Source organism: Colius striatus, chromosome 15 (genome assembly GCF_028858725.1).
Source record: "Colius striatus isolate bColStr4 chromosome 15, bColStr4.1.hap1, whole genome shotgun sequence".
Lineage (NCBI taxonomy): Eukaryota > Metazoa > Chordata > Aves > Coliiformes > Coliidae > Colius > Colius striatus.
Window position 1 is genome coordinate 15197009 of NC_084773.1, and position 19399 is coordinate 15216407.

Consider the following 19399-nt stretch of genomic DNA (forward strand, 5'->3'; position numbering starts at 1 on the left):
AAGTTAAGGGAAGGTGTGTGCTGTGCAGAGACACTCCCTGCCCCCCTGCAACCACCTCAGCCAGGGGGCTGAGCTGCTGCTTGTGCTTTAATTGTAAGATCAGCTGCATGAAAATCCAAGTTTTCTACTCACAGCTCACCAACACTCCCTTCAGAGCAAAGAAACATACACGAGACTCTTCCCTTTGGCTGAATACTTCCATTTATTCCAACTGGAAAAACATTTCTTTTAAATATACCTAAGTGTCATTTCTGCTTTTTTTTTTCCTCATTTTTCTTTTTAAAGGAATAATAATTATCACATTGTCCTTTACAAACAACAGAAAAAAGATTCCTAGCAATAGTCTGTGGTATGGAGACATCCACCTTCAAGATTTGTCTGCGGCTGCTGCTTTGAGGAGGCACTGGGGCCACCCCGAGGTGCTGGCAGCGTGTGGGGCGAGGGCAACACGGCCTGGGAAGCCTCTCTGCCCTCCTTTAGCTCAAAGCTCAGCTCCATCTGAAGGCCCTCAGGTGCCAACCTGCACCTTTGGGTGTCAAGAGCCCCTGTTGTATACCTGCTCCTTCCCAAGGAAGCGCTGGCATGGGACAGCCAGCATTGGTTGGGACAGCAGTACCTCAATGGTTTTTAAGCACACAGAGAACAAACATCCACCAGAACACAATACAGCTGAGCCCTGGTTATAGAGGACACCCTTGCCAAGGCGAGGCTGCTCTGCAGGCAGGCCTGAGCCCACCTGAGCAACCACAAGCAGCCCCCGAGGGGCAAGGGCACCATGCCAGGGGAGCAGTTTGCAGTCGCTGTCTTACGTGTTAGGCAGTAGGCAATATTGAGACTTCCACTTGGTAATGAACAGCAGTTAACATAACCCAGGAGACTAGAGCACCATAAGACAAGTCTATATTCAAAACAACGTCATGCTGACATCACACAATTGCACCATTTACACTTTTATTTACTCCAAATAATAGTTCAGCGTTTAGTAGCTTCAGCATTCTCTACAGAGCTGTAAAATTCCTTCTCTGACTTTGGTCACTTACAACGTCGCAGACAATTTGGTAGTTCTGGTGTGGTGGGTTTTTTTTTCCTGTTATAACAATAATAATGATTAAAAAAAGTCCCTTTTGCAGCTGTCAGGATTCCTGTGTCTGACTGACTGAGCATGCCTGCGAACCACAGGCCTGAGCAGACCTCCAAACGCTGCCCAGGCCTCTTCGAGGTTTAATGGATCTGAAAATGTTCTCTTTTATTTACCAGGACAAAACCAAACAGGAACAAAAAAAAGGGCTTAAAAAAAAGAGAAAGCCCACCTCAAAACAACTGTCAGCTCAGACTCTTACCGATATACTTAAGAAATCCGATGATGCAATGGAAAAGGGAGGGGGTTCCAAAGTATTGGTTGGTTAACTCTGGCTGAAAACAACTCTGGATGTGCATGCGTTTGCCCAGTGACTCCTAAGGTATAGAAATTCCTCTGATATTACAAAATACAAAAATATTTTTCTCCAAACTCTCATTTACATGGCATTTACAACGATCATGGAAATAACTTACGCTCCCACGCTGGCCGCCACGCAAACGAGCTCCCAGCGTGGCTAACGGCCAACCCAAAACGCGGCGGGATGCTGAAAGCTGCCGGCGAGGCGATGCTGAGAGCCAGCAGTGGCAAAGCGAAATGGACGGATGGACGGGAACTGGAGAGGGCAGCAGTGTTTGGGAGCGAGAGGGGACTACTGGGTAAAGATTACGAGCTAAAGGGAACTTGTTTAGTTTGCTTGCTTGTTTGTTTTTCTCTCCAAAGTAAGATGTGCAAAATATCGTCACCGTGCCCAGGATTACGACTATTTCCAGAAGCTGGCCTTCAACCTTCTTAGAAATCCCTACACTTCGGGGCTCCTTTTGTTACAAGGAAAGCGCTTCCATGGTCTAAACCAGTGCAAGTTGGTGAGTCCATTGACATTCTCCCAAGGTGCCCGGCAAGGATGCCGTTAGGATATGATACAGTTTTTGCTCTTCTGTCTTTTGCGGCTGTGCAACTGTCCCCTGCCCCCCAGGGTGGAAGACTTGGGCATGCTGTACGAGCCGTACTTGTGCAGGAGCTCCTCGCTCGTCACGTACCGGAGGCGGGCGGGTTGGGGGATGGGCTCCCCGAGGAAATAGCCTTCGTTGTCGGACTCGGAGGACGAGGAGCATGTGGAGCACCAGTCGTACTCGGCGAAGTAGGGCCCCCACCTCTCGCCCAAGTGGTTCTGCAAGGCGAGGTCCGACACCGTCCGGGGACAGTGGCCGTAGACGTCCCTGCGGGGCCCCTGCTCCAGCGCCTCTCTGCAGCTCCTCTGGTGCACGAACTGGTCGTAGTCGTCCCTGGCGCGCAGCGAGGGCCTCTCCTTGAGGCGGCAGCACTGCTCGCTGGCCAGGTGCAGCGCGTTGTCGGAGCGGGAGCGGCGGGAGCGGCGCGGGCGGTGCGGGCGGTAGTGCCGCTCCTCGTCCCGCGCACTTGGCCGCCGGCGCGGGCGCTCGCTCAGGGGCGGGTGCCGGGAGCTCTCCTGCGAGCCCAGCTGGCCCCCGGCCACCGCGCTCCCGTAGTCGAAGCTCTGGTGCAGGCGGCCGTGCGCCGGCCGCTCGCGGTAGCCCAGGGGGCTGGCGAGGGCGTGCAGGTTGGGCTCCAGGTCCGGATACTGCTGCACCGAGAGCAGGCTGCGCACAGACTCGGCGCTTCGGAACTGCATGGACGAGTTCAGGGTCCCCATGTTGCTCATCTTCTCCGAGACGTTCATGCCCGAGTCTTTGCTCAGGTCAGGCATCGAGAATCTGGAGAGGTGCTCCTGGCGCTTGGCCCCACCGTCTGCAGAGAGGCCTTGAGGGAAAGGGGAAAGAAAGGGGGGGAGAAAAAAAGAAGAGAGAGTTAAGAAGGAGAATTTTCCATCAGCAGAGATGCAGGGAGAAGGCTTTTGGACTTGACCTTAAAGGTCTTTTCCTTTCTGTGATTCTAAGCCTGGGTTTGGCCCGAGGCTTTTGCTTTAAAAAATAACTCAGTGGTTTAGATGCCGTCCTGAAGAGGCCTCCAAAAGGATGATTTTTTTTGTTTTGAAGAGGAGGCAGATCCTCCTTTGGGGAAATCACACCAATTTAAGGTGTTTTGAGTTGGACTCCAAGTTGCTTTTCACGACTTCCTTCCCCATATGTCTATGCTGTCTGCGAGTTGATAGGAATAACCAGCGATGCCAGTGAGAAATCATGCGTCAGAGGTAACCTGAGGCCTCCTGCATGCCAAGATAACTAGGGTGCCATGATCCAGCACCCACACCTTGTGCAATGACAACACGCTCTGAAGGACTGAACAATATCAGAGACAGCTGAAATCAGGGCCACTGACTAATTCAGGTTTGCCACCGTGCTGCAACACTGAACGACACCCAAAGGTGCAGCCTTGGCCATGTGCACACAATGAGGTCTCCCAAGAGGCGAGAGAACACCCGAGTCCCAGAGGTCTGCTGGAGCTCTCCATAAGCAGCAGGACAGCGGGAAGGTCAGGCTGGCCCTACAAGTATCCAGGGAGCTGCAGGTGGGCTGGAGTCAGGAATATCAGCTCCAGCTCCAGCTCGATGGGCTGCTCTGCTTGGGAAAGTGGCCCATTGGGTCTCTCCCATGTGCCAGCCAGCTTTGAGCTCCTGCAACGTGCTTTCCTCCAGCCCAAAAAGCCTTCACTCAGCAGCACAGTGGGGTGTTTGGTAAGCACCTGCCCATCAAAGAGAAACTCAACACACTCCACCTCACCCTAGTCCTTGCCGTGTTTTCTATTTGCCTGTCTATGTCTATTTCTATTTCCCCGTGTCTCCGTGTTGGCTTGACAACTGGCAGCAGTCGGCGCTTACACTGCAAGCACGGGACGACGTGTTTCACAAGCCATTTCAAAGGCAATCCATTTCATCCCAAACCAAAGGCAGAGTGTTTGCTTTGGCTCTCTGCTCCCCATCCCTCCCTGCACAAGCCGAAAGTGCAGAGCTGAGCACCAGCAGCATTTCCAACGTGACACACAGCCCTTACGCAATCACCCAGAATTTACAACTTTGTAAACTAATTCAACAAAAAACCCACAGCAACTCAGCCCACAAGTCAAGAGTAAACTTCTTTCCTCCCTTAGCAAAAGCTGCTTACATGTCAAGGAGAGCTCAGCTCCTTCGGCATCAGCCGCTGCCTGACAAACCTGAGCTGCTGTCACTAACCCTGTTCTTTGGTCTCAGCCTTAAAAAGATCAACAGATTGTTTTCCAGCTCCTTCCCTTGGTGGCACCAGGGAGAGCTTTAGCACTTGAGTATGAGCCACTGCTCCGTCTCGTAGGATTTGGCTTTGCTCCCCAAGCCTTAGCCACTGTGGTCATTTCTCTCTGCTCTGTTGCTTTTCCTCTGCTCATGGGGCTGTTTCTGGAGTCTGTGATTACAGAGGAAGATACAGCAAAGGTGATCCCTGAATGCCACAGGAAAACACAGAGGCTGGGTTAAAAAAGAAAGTTAAAGCCATGTTTTGCTTCGAGCAGGACACACTTTTCAAGCCAGCATCATGCTTTCTTTTTCCTAAGCCATGCTGATTTCCAGTGAGCTCACCCAGCCCTGCTGACTACCCTTTGGCCAGCCCTGCATGGCTCCTGGCCTCTGGCACACACCACCTCCCCATGGGAACCGTGATCTGCCTTCAATTACAGCAACGCTGCTTGTCCCGTCAGGCACTGCTCCCCACGTCCCTCCTGTGCCACCACCCAGGGGCCCAGCAGCCTCCCTGGGAGGGACAAGCAGCTCAGGAACACACCCAAAGGCCTCCCCAATAGCCACAACAGTGGCACTGCCAGTGGAACTGATCCCAATGTGAACAGCGGCCACCAACAGACAAATGTGGCCTTAATTAGATCTGCCAGACAATAGCTGATGCCAAAGAAAGACAGCCCTGGGTGACACTTCAACAGCCCTTGGTTAAGGGACCCGGCACAATAAGGAGGAGTAGCAGCAACGCGGTGCAGCAACGCAGCTCCTGGTGCCGCGGGAGGCTCCTGCGGCTGCAGCAGATGGAGGTTGGCAGCACTGTTTGAACAGGGCTGACCTGCAAAGGTGGGGAGAGGCTCTGGAGACATGGAAAGAGCAAAACACTACTTTCAAATTGAGCCATATCTGTGCCCCCCACGTGACCACCGTGGCCGAGTGGGACGACCTGATCTGCAGTGAAACCCGTTCTGCTCTCAGCTAGGAGTGAAGTAAGCCGTGAATGGCTCCGGCTCCAGGAACGGCAGAGCCAGCACTTGACAGGTTTAGCTCATGTGGGATGGAAGTCTCTCCAGTCCCTTGCACACACCTCTCCAGCAGACACCACGAGGGTTTTTGTCTTTGCCCTTTTCCCTGGTCAGCACAAGGGGCAGCTGTTGCAGAGGAGGAGCTGTGATCCATGTATGGCTCATGCTGGAGCACAAGGTTTAATCAGCAGTTATTAGGTCCAGGGGGTGTTTCTGGCTGTTCATCCAGACCCCAGACAGCCTGATTATAATTAAGCACACACATTTTAAGATCCCGAATTGCTGGGACAACACTGATTGGAAGAGGAGCCCAACAAAGAGCATGAACAGCATCAGCAGCGCATGGAGCTCAGGGCACAATGGAGCCTGTGCTCAAGACTGCAGCAAAGCCACGCCAAGACCCAACACCTTAATTTCTTCATATGACAAAGTGGGAAACGCTCTTTGCTGAGGACTGAATGCATCTTGCCGAGCAGATCTGGCAGGCTGCATGTACATAGGCCATTTCTGGGGAGCCACACTAGCAAGTGACCCAACAAGCATATGGCTGGTGGGGCAGGGAAACTGTATTTGCTCAATGTGACAACTAAGGATTTCTTCTGCTCCCTCAGGAGCAAAGCTGTGCTTTTACAGTATCACTGAAGGCACCAGAGCAGGTATCAGGCTGAGGATGCAACTTCTAACCCACATGAAACACAAAGGTGCCTCCAAGCTGAACTTCACACTTACACCAATGCAAAGTCTATGCTTTCCTTACGAGCAGGGGTTAGGCCCAGATTAGTCTTTCAAAGCCCTCTAAATGATCCTGCCCCTCTCTGCAGGGCACAGTGGGAGGAAGTCAGGAGTGCTCCCAGCCCAACTGCAGGGAATTTAGAGGACAGCAACAACCATTTGGGTAAAAAACTTTGTCTAGAAGATACAACCTAGGAATGAAGTTTGAAAGAGGATGCATTGTTTAGTCTAGAGAAGAGAAGGTTGAAGGGGATGTAATAACAGCCTTCAAACACAGAAACAGTGCTTGCAGAGAGGAAGGGAATACATTATTCTCCATATCTCCTGAACTCCTGCAAGGAAAATTTCAGTTTGGAGAAGAAGAGAACTCTCCCTGTGCAATCATAGCAGAAGATGGTCAGGGCAGGCTCCAGCACCAGAGGGTTCCCTGGGCCCTGAAGCAGCAGATGCCTGGGCACAGGGCTCTGGTCTCGCTGGACAGGGGAGAAGGAAGCACCAACCCTCCTCTTCTGCAGCCAGTTCCCATTTCAGAGCTACACTGAGTCTCAATCTTCTTGAATTACCAGTATTTCTTTACAGCCACTGCAGCTCTCTCTATGAAGTGTTTCATCTGTGAACACAGCTAATAACCCGTGTGAGCCCCGACCTGGAAGGAAGAGCACACTAGGGGAGACTCCCCATGCTGCAGTGAGATTTTTTCTAACAGGGAAACCTGAGAATTGTTTCCCAAGGCCATCAAGGGGAGTGGGAGCTCTGCTCTGGCCCACAGCACAAGATGCTTGTTACCACATCACTGTTGCCCTTTCCAAGGCTGCAGACCTGAGGGTGATGTGCTTCTGCACAACGATGCTCTCAGATACCGAGCGCATGGGCCGGCGGCCACCCTGCAGGCTCTGGCATGGGAAGCGGAGAGATGCTGGCTGTCCTGTGGCCAGGTTAGAGGCATCACCAGGGCACACGTGGGCACAGCAGGTTACCTGGCTGCCAGTCTCCGCTGCGTGGGGCTGCCAGGCTCAATATCTCAGCCCGGAGCCATGGAAACGCATCCCTCGCGGATGGGCACCGGGAAAAGCTGCAGCTCGTCCGAGGGCGTTCGCTTGAGAGAAAACTCAGGCAGTGCCAGGAACACAAAGCAGGTTTCTGATGAACATAAAGGTTTGCCAAGAACTCATTGTACCATCCCCTTCCCCACTCCTAGTAAGATGTTTATCCCATGAAACATTGCCAAGGGAAGTAACAAACAAACAAGCAATGTGATGGCACGGAGGTAATTCCTGGTGAGCATCCCCTCTCCAGCCTCAAGAGAGATGGTGTGGAGGCTCCTTCTCTAGAAGTTTCCAAACCCACCTGGACACGCTCCTGTGTGACCTGATCAAGGTGAACCTGCTTGAGCAGGGAGTTGGGCTGGATGAGCTCTAGAGATCCCTTCCAGCTCCTGCCATTCTTTGCTCCTATGATTTACTGCAAACAAAACGGGCTAATCTTGCTGTTACATTTACCAGAGTGTACACATGTACATTGCAGTCCTCACCATCTCATACTACATAGGTGCCTGCCTGCACCTAAACCCTGCACCCAGGCCAGCCAGGTAGTGTTTCAGCACAGCTACAGAGGCACAGGAGGCGACGGTACAGCACCTTTGTACAGTGTCCAGTCACAGAATCATAGAATCATTTCAGTTTGAAAAGACTTCTAAGATCATCAAGCCTAACCATTAACTCTCTCTCCCATAGCACCAGGCAGGAACAGCCTCACCACCCCTCAAAACAGGGTTTATTTCAAGTTCAGCCCTGAGAACTAGAAAAGAACTTAAGGAGAAACAGCCTGCCCAGGGCTTTGTTTATAACTCAGCCTCAGCTCGCTTGTGAGCAACCTCAGGGTGTGCAGAAATAAAGCAGAACCCTGATGTAAGTGGAAATCCTGGTAAACAATTCAGGGGAAAGTAGAATTCCTGGCCAAGCAGGTCGCAGCCCTGGCAGCCTCCCACCTGCCATCCCAAGGGTGCTGGGCCTATTTCCCACAGTCCTTCTGTCTGCCTTGCTGAAAGAAGTCCTGACACAGGTGCTGTCTGCAAAGATGTTGGATTTTAACCTAGAAGTAGTCCCGTTGCCTCCTTTTTAGCATCGCCAGCTTCTACACCTTTCCCAGAGAAGGCAGGATGACCAACAGGTCAGGATGGGGAGGAGGTGCTGTTGCTTCCCCTGACAACATCTCCTTCCAGAAGCCCATTTCATCTCTGCCCCTGGTTTGGTTGCTGCTCCACATACTTCTGTATGTCCATATGTGACACCAAGGGGGTAAAGGCAGTTTTATAGTGTCTCTGCATTGGCCCTGTGGGATGGAAAACCTCTGTCTGCACTTCTTGGGTTTTGAAATGACCCAGCTTAGATTGAGGAATGTTTTTTCTCTCACTTTCCTGAGTATATCACAGTTGTTGTTTAGTCCTGGAAAAACAAGCTATTTATGGTCTTTGGGCAACCCACAACACAGATGACAGGAGAAACGTGTGCCATACATGTGAAATCACATTCCACCCTGGAACTGCAACAGGGTAATGTCATTTTTTTCCACCTGGATTTATGCCTGTGACAGATGAGGCTGTTATCCTCACCCAAACTCATTTTTCTCAAGGAATACTTAAAATCTATTTCTCCTTTTGCATATGACAGTGTCACCGTTCAACAGAACTTCAACCTCCAAAGCCCTCCTGCTCTCTGCAAGTTACACACTGACAGACTGTTCCCAGAGAATAAAGAAGTACCTGCAGGCTAAATGTTAAGTGGGCCATTTGACCAGCTGGCATTTTGTGGAAATGAATGCCTGGAATCAGCAGAGATCAGCTCTTGATTTCCAATTCATCTGTTAGGCACATACAGTGCCTGCAAAACCTTTTTAGAGGGCAATGCAAGCACAAGCAGAACAAGGCAGAGCCCAAGCACTGGGAGCAAGGCTGTGATAGACCGAGCATCTTCTGGGAAGTGATTAACCTCTGATCAGGCTCTTCCTCGTGAGAAAAGCTTCCTGGCCAAACTCCATCTTAGCATCATCCTGCTTGCTTAATGAAGGGAGTTACAGGGTAAACATTGCCACAGCATCCACTGCTTTCTGTTGTTGCTAATGCCATTAAAAAAGAAACAACAAAAAAGGGAAAAGCAGCCAAAGGAAATAAAAGAGAAAAGATAAAGTCAGCAAAAGTGAGCTGGAAAACGTGCTGGGAAACATTTCTCGCTCTTTGCCTCTCCATCTAATGGCCATGTTGAGCAGGAGAATGAGCTACTCTCCCTGAAGCTGTAGTGGATCAGAGTCTGCTGTAGCCTTCAATTGATGGCAAAAAGGGGATTTTCAAACAGAACCGTGGAAGGGAAGGAGAGCTGCCCTCCACCAGCAGGAAGCTCTGCCCTTTACCAGTGGATGTGTTTAAATCACATCACCATTTGTGGCAATTACACAAGCACAAACCAGAGGAAAGCAGCAACACTCTCATCTAACTCCAGCCCTGAAACAGAGCAGCAGGAGGGTCACAGCCCAAGCTCAGACAGCAGAGCACTACTGAGGACTTTCAGGGCAAGTACCCAGGATGAACAGGGAAAGTCACATCTTTTTACTAACCCATGAGGAACTGGCTTTAAAGAGATTAAGTAGAGCCTGGTTGGTAAGGTGAAGAGCTGGGGTCCAGCAGGAGACTGGTGCAGGAGACTTGGGGCCCATAGATCTTGACCCATCCAATGAGTGACCCTCATTTGAACGCATTGCAAATACTACAGGGACAACTTCTGTTACAGGAGGCAGGGCCTGGCTGGGGAACAGGGACTACCACTGCACACCCTGTGAATTATCTGCTTTCATCAGCCTCTCTGATTAATTAGTAGTTAAGTCATAGAAACATCATAGCAAAATATGCTGTCAGAGAGGCAGACCAGCGTTTAACATGTGCTTTGCAGGTCAGAGACCATTTGCCCTTCAGCTCCCTATAATAAAAAAGACTGTTTTCAGCAATGCCATAAAATGTCAGATGGATGCAGTGTTAATTATTTCACTTTATAAGGTGGAGCAACTGTGCAGCATCAGTAGCTCAAAGGGACCTTGCATGTGGATGCCTGGGAGGCTCTTGCAAAGCAGAGCTGGGGCACGTGGGGTGGAGGGCAGGGGGCGAGCTGGATCCCTGGGCTGTGCTGGGAGGAGCTTTGTGGGGTGCTTGCTGGGCAGCTTGCTTGGTCATGGCAGGGAGTGAAGGGCTGGGAAAAGCCAGGCAGTGGGGCAGTGTGCCTTGACACCTCCCTGCCCAAAAACCTCCTCTCCAGCAGACCTCAGCCAGATCACAGAATCTGCCTGTCCTCAAAGTGCTTGCAATTAAATGGGAGGGTAATTGTGTCCTTCCTAATTGCAGAGATGGGCCTGGGGGATCTGCCTGTTACTGCTGCAGTGCCCCCAGCTCATGCTGAGCCAGCTCCCAGAGCAAGGAAAATTATTAGAATCCTACCCATTAATAAAAGTGTTATCACCTCACTCTGCAGAGGAGCTGCTTGAGGTCATCTCAAGCCCCATCATACCGAGCATCTGCTCCAGAAAGCAGGAGAGAATAGAGTGGTTAAAGCAGGTACTGTCTGTAAAGACATTCATACTTTGGCTCAGTATGGAGGATGGATGCCTTTGGGAAATCTCCCTCCCAGCATCTTAAAAACAGGGTGTTAAAATGAAAGAGTGATTTTCCCTCTAACATGAAAGCCTTGCCACATTTCCTGCCTCTTGACCTGTATTCCTGAATACCTGTTAACACTTGAGCTCCAAAGCATGCAACAATCCCTCCAATAGTCAGGGATTGCTCATCTGAACTCGCTGTTGCTCAAGACCCTTTGTACTGATGGGGTTTGCACAACACAGTTCTTCAAGAACAAGAGAGGCTTTGGAAACATGGAGCTTTGCTTCAGGAAACCTGGTTTCCGAGAGCAATTCCCAACTCTCACCATTTCACATCTATTTTTGCTCCATGTGTATCTGAGGCTGTTTGAGCAAAACCCTCCCCAGCTCATTAGCTGCTCCTCTCCCCCTCAATGCTTTACCACTTGCTGGTTAGGGAGATCCTAGCTTAACACTGAGATCATTTCACATCTTGTCACGGGGCTGGCAACTTCCCTAAACAAACAGACTGAATCCTGAGAGTGGGGTGAGGAGTCACAGACCCAGCATAGCAAACCTGTCTGTCCAGGGAGGGAGAGCACAGAGGGTGGGTTCAGCAGGGCCTGGCTGTGTGTGCCAGTGCATCCTCACTGCCCAGTGCCAGCAGCCCTCGGGAGCGGGTACCCAGCACCCCACGGACGGTTCACAGCAGTGACAGCCAGCCAGACTCCATAGGCCCTGCCCAAATCCAAGAAATGCTTCTCTGGAACAGAGCTGCTCTGCAGAGAGGGACCTGGGAGTTCTGCCTGACAGCGGGCTAAGCATGAGCCAGCAATGTGTCCTCACGGGCAAGAAGGTCAGTGGCATCCTAGGGTGTATTAGAAGGGCTGTGGGCAGAAGCTCGAGAGAGGTTCTCTTCTCCCTCTACTCTGACCTGGTGAGGCCTCATCTAGAGTCCTGTGTCCAGTTCTGGGCTCCCCAGCTCAAGAGGGACAGGGAACTGCTGGAGAGAGGCCAGCGCAGTGCTACCAAGATGCTGAGGGGGACTGCCTGGAACACAGCAATTTCCACTGGAACAGGAGGAAAAGCTTGTTAGTGAGGGAGCCTGGGCACAGGCTGCCCAGGGAGGCTGTGGAGTGTCCTTTTCAGGTGGTTTCCAAACCCATCTAGAGGTGTTCCTGCACCCTTTGATCAAGAGGAACCTGCTTTGGCAGGAGGCTGGGGCTGGATGAGGTCCCTTCCAACCCCTGTAATTCTGTTACAAACCAGGGGCGAAGCAAACAAAAAGCAAGGTGGTATAACTGGTCAGCAAACCAGGCTCAGTCGTTCCTTTTCCAAGAAGTTTTCTGTTGAAGGACTCAGAAGCAAGTGCCAGACAAGCACAGACATCTGACAACACAAATCCCAGCAGACTGCAGGAGACCAGTGAGCACAGGGCGCTGAGCCCCCCCAGCACAGAGCTGCCCAGCACAGCCCCAGTGCAAACATGGACCTGCACACACACTCCCTTTGGGGGCAGAGGACTGAGAAATATTATCCTGGGATGTGCTCCTGAGAAACGGGCTCAGCCTGGTAGGACAAGCATCCTGCCTGGTTTTTCACTGCAGGTTCTACTAGGGGACCGGGGATGAGGAGAGAGTTGTACATAGCAAGGGAGGGATTTTGTTTAACTAGTCATGTGCTCAGGACTGTGTAATGTGCTGAAAGGGTTAACTGGGCCTATTTCAAAGTATTTCAAAGTATTTTCAGCCTGCAAGGGCAGCTGACAGCAGTTCCTCCAGTGCTGGAGGCTGGAATCTGCCTCTCCTTTAGCAGTTGGCGTCTATTCTTCCTCCCTCTTCATAAAAGGGAGGATTAAAGAGCTTGCAAACATTTGTTTTTTGTGACACAGGCCATCAGTCTCTAACGGCCTGTGTTTGGCAAACAAGGGAGCAGAGGGAGAGGGGGCTGCCAGGCGCTCTGGGGCTGGGCAGGCAGGCCGGGCCCCCCACGATGGGAAGACACCTGTAGTGGCACTGATCCAGAGCAGGAGGGAGCCCATGGCACAGAGCAGGGCCCAGGCTGTCGGGGGTGCCATACCTGTTGCGTTGGAGAGCGCGAGGGACTCCATGGAGCCGCGGGGCGTCTGCTCGGTGGGCGTCAGGTCCTCTGGGAACTTGAGGGCGTTGATGGGGTGGCGGGTGCGGCACTGCGGCGTCGGCATCCCGCCTTGCTCTTCCTCCTCGTACTTGGGGACCTTGAGGCTCCCTCTGGTCTCAGGGAAGCTCTGGTTGGACATGTCGCTGTAGCTCTCCTGTGAGCGGAGCCTCCCCGAGTAGTAATCTTCCCTGCAGTCCTGGATGAAGCTGCCGCCGTGGCTCTTCATCGCCAGCGAGGAGCTCCTCTTCTGGTTGCTGAAATGTTTTGCCCATAAATCTGGCTGCGAGCCCGGGACCTGGCTGGGGTTATAGGAGGTCCTTATGTTGCACTGGCTGAGAAGCTGCAAAGGGCTCTGGGACTGACTTTGCTCCATTTTGTTCCCGTAGTGATAGAGCTCATCCCGGCTCCTCCACAAGTGCTCCCTGTTGAGGCTGGGCGTCTGGCTGGCCAGGCTCAGCAAATCCATCTGCAGGGACAACGGGTCCACATCGGTGGAGAGGCGGTTGGAGGTGACCTGCAGCTGGTTGCAGGGGCTGCGTGCCCCCTCCTCGCCTTTGCCCTTGTTCTTGCCAATCTTGGCGCTGCGCCGGGACTCCTTGGCTCGCGCGCTCTGGAAGGCCGAGTCGGAGGAGTCTGAGCCGTTGGGGTCATCGCCGACGCTGCAGGCCCTGGAACAGAAGATCTGCCCCTGCTTGGGCAGGAAGGGCCGTCCCAGCAGGGATTTCTTGCACTGGGCGCAGCAGAAGCAGGTCTCGGTGGCGTGCCAGTGCTGGCCATCGTATGTCATCTGGCCCTGGTCGATACCTTGAGGGGAAAGAGGCACAGCATCAGTGATAAGCTTGTGTCAGAAATAGTGACCAGCAGGACCAAAGCAGTGATTGTCCTTCCCCCTCTACTTGGAACTGGTGAGGCGGCACCTTGAATACTGTGTTCAGCGTTGGGTCCCTCACTACAAGAAAGACACTGAGGGGCTGGAGCAGGGGAAGAGGCTGGAGCACAAGTCTCATGGGGAGCAGCTGAGGGAGCTGGGGGTGTTCAGCCTGGAGAAGAGGAGGCTGAGGGGAGACATGAGCACTCTCTGCAACAGGAGGTTGTAGTGAGGTGGGAGTCAGTCTCTACTCTCCAGTAATGAATGACAGGACAAGAGGAAATAGCCTCAAGTTGCACTAAGGGAGGTTTAGGTTGGAGATTAGGAAGAACTATTTCACTGAGAGGGTTCTTAAGCACTGCCCGGGGAGGTGGTGGAGTCCCCGTCCATGGAGATATTGACAAGACATGTAGCTGAGGTGTTGAGGTTTAGTGATGATCTTGGCAGTGTGAGGTGAGTGGTTGGACTCAATGATCTTAAAGGTATTTTCCAACCAAAACAACTGCATGATTCTGTGATAACCCACATTCACTCTGCATTCAACATGCACATCCCCTACGAGTGATACGCTCCTGGGCTCGCTCTCAGAAGTCCTTCTGCAGGCTTCCTCCAGTGCATGAAGTCCATTTGTAAGTCCTTGCAGGCTGCAAGGCTTTGCATGGGAGTTGCTCAGTGTTGGGAAAGGCAGCAGAACTGAGCCTCAAGCTCTTTCCTATTAAATGAGGATATTTCCGATCATAAAGCAAAGGAATGCAACAAGTTCTCCATAAAGCTTTTGAAGTCAAAGCAATAACATGCTGCCTATTAAAAAACAAATCCAAAAAGCCTCCAACTGAAGCCTAATGAGGAATTTGTGCTGCCTTGGCTAAGTGTGGAGCAGAGCAGATGATGTCCCTGTCTCTCGCTGCTACTCCTATCCTGACCAAACTTTGTATTAGTTATTGGAGCCCCTTCTTGAAAAGGGAGCAAAGAGAGCTGGCCCCAGGGATCTGAGCACACATCCTTGCCTTTCACCTACCCAAACTTCCCATGTTGCCCTCACCAGCCTCCCCTGGGGTTAGGCAAAGGAATTGATGCAGCAAGTCTGTCTCCCACGGAGCACACGCCTGCTGCATACATACCACTGGCACAGCCCTGAGCAGAGCTCCCGAGGTTTCAGTTCCAACCTTTATTCGCTTGTTTAAGCTGCTGTTTGTGGCAAAAGCTTCCATCACCTGAGGAGCTGCTGCACAGGGTATGTGTGCATGGCAAACACTTGCACATCCAACAGAGCCACGTGCTGAGGGGGCCATTTTATTCTAAGCTAAATTTGGTTCAGTGTAACTGGGTTTTTTCTCCCCTTATAATGAGCAAAATGCTTTTACATATAGACTGGAGTGCTGTGTTTGTGGACAAAAAAGAGACAAGGAGGTGGGTGGGATTTTATCAGCTCCTTTTGCAATGCCCCAGAGCCATCTTACAGTGAAGGAGCATGGCGTCCTCCTTCTCTCCTCGGTTACCCAACACAAGCCTTGCAAGTCTTCAGCATGCACTTACCTTTGATTTATGTGTCTCTTACACACAATGTTCACTGACTACTACGAGCAAAATGGCTGCAGTCCCTCCTTTGCCAGAAATGTGCAGATATGCACCAAAACAGGCATTTTGCCCCAAAAATCTGACAGTCAGCAGGCTCCAGATGGATGGACAGAGAGGAGGACAGCAGATGGGGGAAGCACGAGAGAAGGGGGCATGCAAGAAGCATTAACAGCTGCTTCTTCACCGCTCTGCAGCTGAGCTTTTGGGTGGGATGTGCTGCAGGTCACAGCAAACACGTCCTCCAAGTGCTCTGCTGACGCCCTGAGTTTCCCCCTCCCTGTGGCCATCTGGCCACTGCACAAGAGCAAAATGGTTATTTTTTTTTCCTTGCCCTGCAGCCTATGAAATACTTGAAGGCGTGAGCTCATCTTCACGGACAAAGAAAGGGCTGCTCTGCCCACCCACGAGCAAATGCTCAGTCGAGTGGCAAACAGGATCAGGGAGAGCAGCGAGGTGGCCTCCCATCTTCCCATCCCTGGAGTGCTGGGCTCAGTTAACTCTCAGAATAAAACACAGTTTTCAATCACTGTTCTAGAAACATAGATCGACTCTCATGTGTTATTTCTTTCTGTCTGAGGACATCTACCTGCAGGCTGACAAAGGCAAACAAAACCAATAATGATGCTTACTGAAAAAGCATCTTTCCTGTCAGCAGCTCATTAACTCAGGAGGATCCTTTGGCAGGTTTAGTTGGGAGGAATGTGTTACTTGATGAGCCTGTCTGTACACAGGAAAATGAGAGCCAAAGGAAAAAGAATTGTGTTACATTAGGGCTGTGAAAGCTTTCACTGGTTGCAACAGCTCCTAAAGTTGCTCTGACAGCTCTCCCATCCCTGAGCACAGATACACAGGGCTTTAACCCAATCACCATGCTAGTTCCTTGGTGAGATGCGAGAGGGGCACGAGACTCTTTGGATGCCCCAGGGCTGGGGCAGACTTCAGCTGCAGGCAGCCCTACCCACAACCCCAAGCCCTTGTCAAAGACCTAATGCAACAGCTCTTGCTGCCAGAAGCAACCTCCTAAGGTCTGAGGTTTGCTCTGCTCCCCTCAGGCACGGCGCTCACCCCAGGGCCAGTGGCACCTACCGATGTGCTGGGCACAGGTGTCGCAGTACTCGGCGTAGAGGGACTCAAAGCAGCTGCAGCAGTAGGGTCTGCCATCCTTCATGATGTACCTCTGCCCCCCCAGCACCGTCTCGCATTCAAAGCAGCAGAAGTGCTTCATGTGCCAGTGCCGCCCTTCAGCCTCGGTGCATTCATCAGCAAAAATGATCTGGGGGTTTGGGGAGAAACAAAGATGGAGCAGTGTCAGTCAGAAAGGGGATCTGGGTCAGGGCCACCAGCTGTTGTGTCTCTTGCCTATGCATTGCAGCCCTTTTGCTCATATACAACCTCCAAATTCTACAGTGCCCCCCTGCCCTGCCTGGGAAACTCCCACGGTTTGGCCTGTGACAGGGGCACCCATCACTTGGTAAGAAAATCCATTAAAATGCAAATACCTCCAGACTGTGCGAGTGCACAGACTGCAAAGTGCTAAGGCAGAGCTCAACGTGCTCCTAAGCACATCCATCATCAGGAAGGGTCGATCAGGGTAATAAACATGCTTATATACAACCTATTGATCTGGTGGACTTTTGAAGAACAGAGCAGCCACTTACTAAAACACATTTACCCGTCTCTGAAACAGGGACCTGAGTACAAAGGATGAGTGAAAACACGGGGAGAAGCAGCAGCTCTCCGGAGGGGAGAGGAGATGGAGCGACCTGGCTCCTCACCACTGCCTCTACCCCATCCTATCTGCTTATAAAAACAACAGCAGTCATTGTACCAGTGAGGAAACTGAGGCACAGGCCACTGTTCAGAGTTGGATCAGTTGTCTGAAATGGTGCCAGAAGATGCTTTCTTGCTGTCTCTGCTTCCCATCTCCATGACATCTCAATTTCCAAAGCCAAGCTTCGGGAGCAAGCAGTGGCCCAGATCTGTTCCCTGCCTCTCCACCCTAGCACAGGTCATACCAAAAGTATTTCCCCTGCAGCAGCTCGTACCTCTGAGCTACTCTCACAATTAGTGTTGGCTGTTTCAGAGAAAGAAGTGTGTTAAAGAAGGAGTTGGATGAAAGGCTTGTGTGACAATTTGCAAAGATAAAAAAAACCAGATGATAAAACAATCCCCAGTGTAAGCCACAAGGAAATAAGGCCAGTGGAATGGTTAGGAGTTGGTTTTTTACTGGTAACGTTACAAATGCAATTGGACACGTCCATCAATGTTCTTTCTCTCTGAAGTATCTGCATATCGCCTTGGATTTGTGCTATTACACGCCTGCAGAGATGGGACGTGGTATTTTATGGTACATCTGGTTTTCCACACTACGGTTATCATAACTTTTAAAAGCCAGAACAATTTCCTTCACCAGCCTTTCAAACAGAGACTGACACACTAGAAATGCTCAGAGCTGACTCTGTATGGCTTTCCACATTTGTTTTGTTCAGCTTCCTGTAGCCCGTTAATCTTCTCTCTTAAAGCTGATTTCAGCTTGGCGTGTACTCAGAGAGAACTGTCTGCTAGGAAACACAGCACTCATCCCACCAGAGGCTGCTTCTGGGGGAAGAGAGGAGAAGGAGGGACCACCACATACAGCTGGGCTAAAATCACACAGCATAGGGACTGTGTTGGTACTGGAAACACTCATGGAAAGCTGAGGACCTCCATCAGAAAGTTCCTAGGCAGACTACTACTGAAACTGAGAGGATTGTTAGACACTGGCACAGGGATGTGGTGGAGTCCCCATCCCTCAAGATATTTAAAAGACAAGTAGATGAGGTGCCAAGGGCCATGGGTTAGTGAGGGACTTGGCAGTGTGAGGTTAGTGGTTGGACTCAATGATCCTAAAGGTCTTTTCCAACCAAAACGATCCTACGATTCTAAAAATCTGTGAGATGCTCATCTGAAACCCCAGCAAAAGCTTGCATGAACCCTTGGCAAAGTCAAACCACTGTATTTTGTGTGCAGAGGTCAGGGCAGAGGGAGAGGAAAGCCCATGCTGTTGGCAAGGGGAACCCTGCAGTGCCATCCCCATGGGCAGAACCTGGCCCGAGCTGGCTCTCACCTCGTCACATGCCGCACAGCGGGGCTTGAGGCATTCAGCATGGTGTCTGCCGCAGTAGATCTTCCCGTCTTGGTAGAAGTAGATCAGGTCGACCAGCAGCTCGTTGCAGACGCTGCAGATGAAGCAGGGAGGGTGCCAGCACACACCGTGCCCTGCTCGCGAGGCGAAGACAGCCATGTCCCCTCCGTTGATCTGGCCGCCGCACTGTCAGGAAAGCCAGCATTTAACTGAGGGGGCTGGCAAGCCTGCTGCCCCCCGGGCCAGCCAGCTGCTTTCACAGCCATGGCAGAAGAAGGTGCACAACTCCTTTATGCTCTCTCTTAATCTCTTTTCATCCCCATTCCCATTTCATGGATATCAACAGCCTCCCCTCTGCTGGAAGCCAGGAGCTGCCACGATAGGGTCCTGTGCTCCGGGCGGGCACAAAGTGAGTGCTGCTCCTGTGACTTCTGCTTATCTTTGGTGATTAAAAAGCTGCCCTGCTTGTGCCAGACCATCAGCCATTACCCACCTGCTCGCAGATGGCCCCTGTCATGGTCACAGGGAATGGCCGGACATTGCCTCTCCCTAAATTTTCCCTCTTCCTTTGGTTGCTGAAGAGTTTGAGCTCCCTCTTCTCCTCCTCATCCAATGAATTGCAATAGCGGACCTAAAAGACACAAGCGATGCTCGGTGTTAGGGGTGCCCCCAGCACTCTGGGCTCTGCAAACCTCTGCACATGGGCTCCATCCTGGACTTAGGAGAGGCTGGAGAAACACCACTGTCTGGGCTTCACTCATCCCAGGGTTTAGCCAGAACTTCAAGATGAGAAGAGTCGGCAAAGGAAGGCTGCTCCTTTGTAGGAAAGTCTTAAAAGTTGGGTCCTCTGAGTCCCACACCCAGATCCAGCAATCTGACTGATGGTTTTCCTGCTTTCTCCTTATGGCAGAGGTCTTACAACAGCTTCAAGATGTTTTTCTGGCATTTTGAGAGCACAGCCCAGTTTCCCTGTGTAAATGATGGAGCTACAGCTATGTGGGAACTCCAACTGCTCTTCCAGTGTAAGGTCAAGTTTGCACACATATACAAACCCTCTGCA

The 19399-nt window shown here is 51.6% G+C and overlaps 1 protein-coding gene across 2 annotated transcripts in view; it reads right to left on the reverse strand.

Moving 5' to 3' along the window:
- Positions 1-214: 214 nt before the first annotated feature.
- PRICKLE2 (prickle planar cell polarity protein 2) overlaps positions 215-19399 on the reverse strand; it is a 102663-nt gene continuing 83478 nt past the window's right edge. For both annotated transcript variants that reach the window (XM_062008175.1, XM_062008176.1), the window contains 5 exons: positions 18833-18970; positions 18322-18525; positions 16302-16488; positions 12710-13573; positions 215-2857 (listed from right to left, as the gene is read on the reverse strand). In XM_062008175.1, coding sequence (XP_061864159.1) covers positions 1989-2857; positions 12710-13573; positions 16302-16488; positions 18322-18525; positions 18833-18970 — 2262 coding nt within the window. In that variant the 3' untranslated portion in view covers positions 215-1988. The remainder of the gene's footprint in view (positions 2858-12709; positions 13574-16301; positions 16489-18321; positions 18526-18832; positions 18971-19399) is intronic.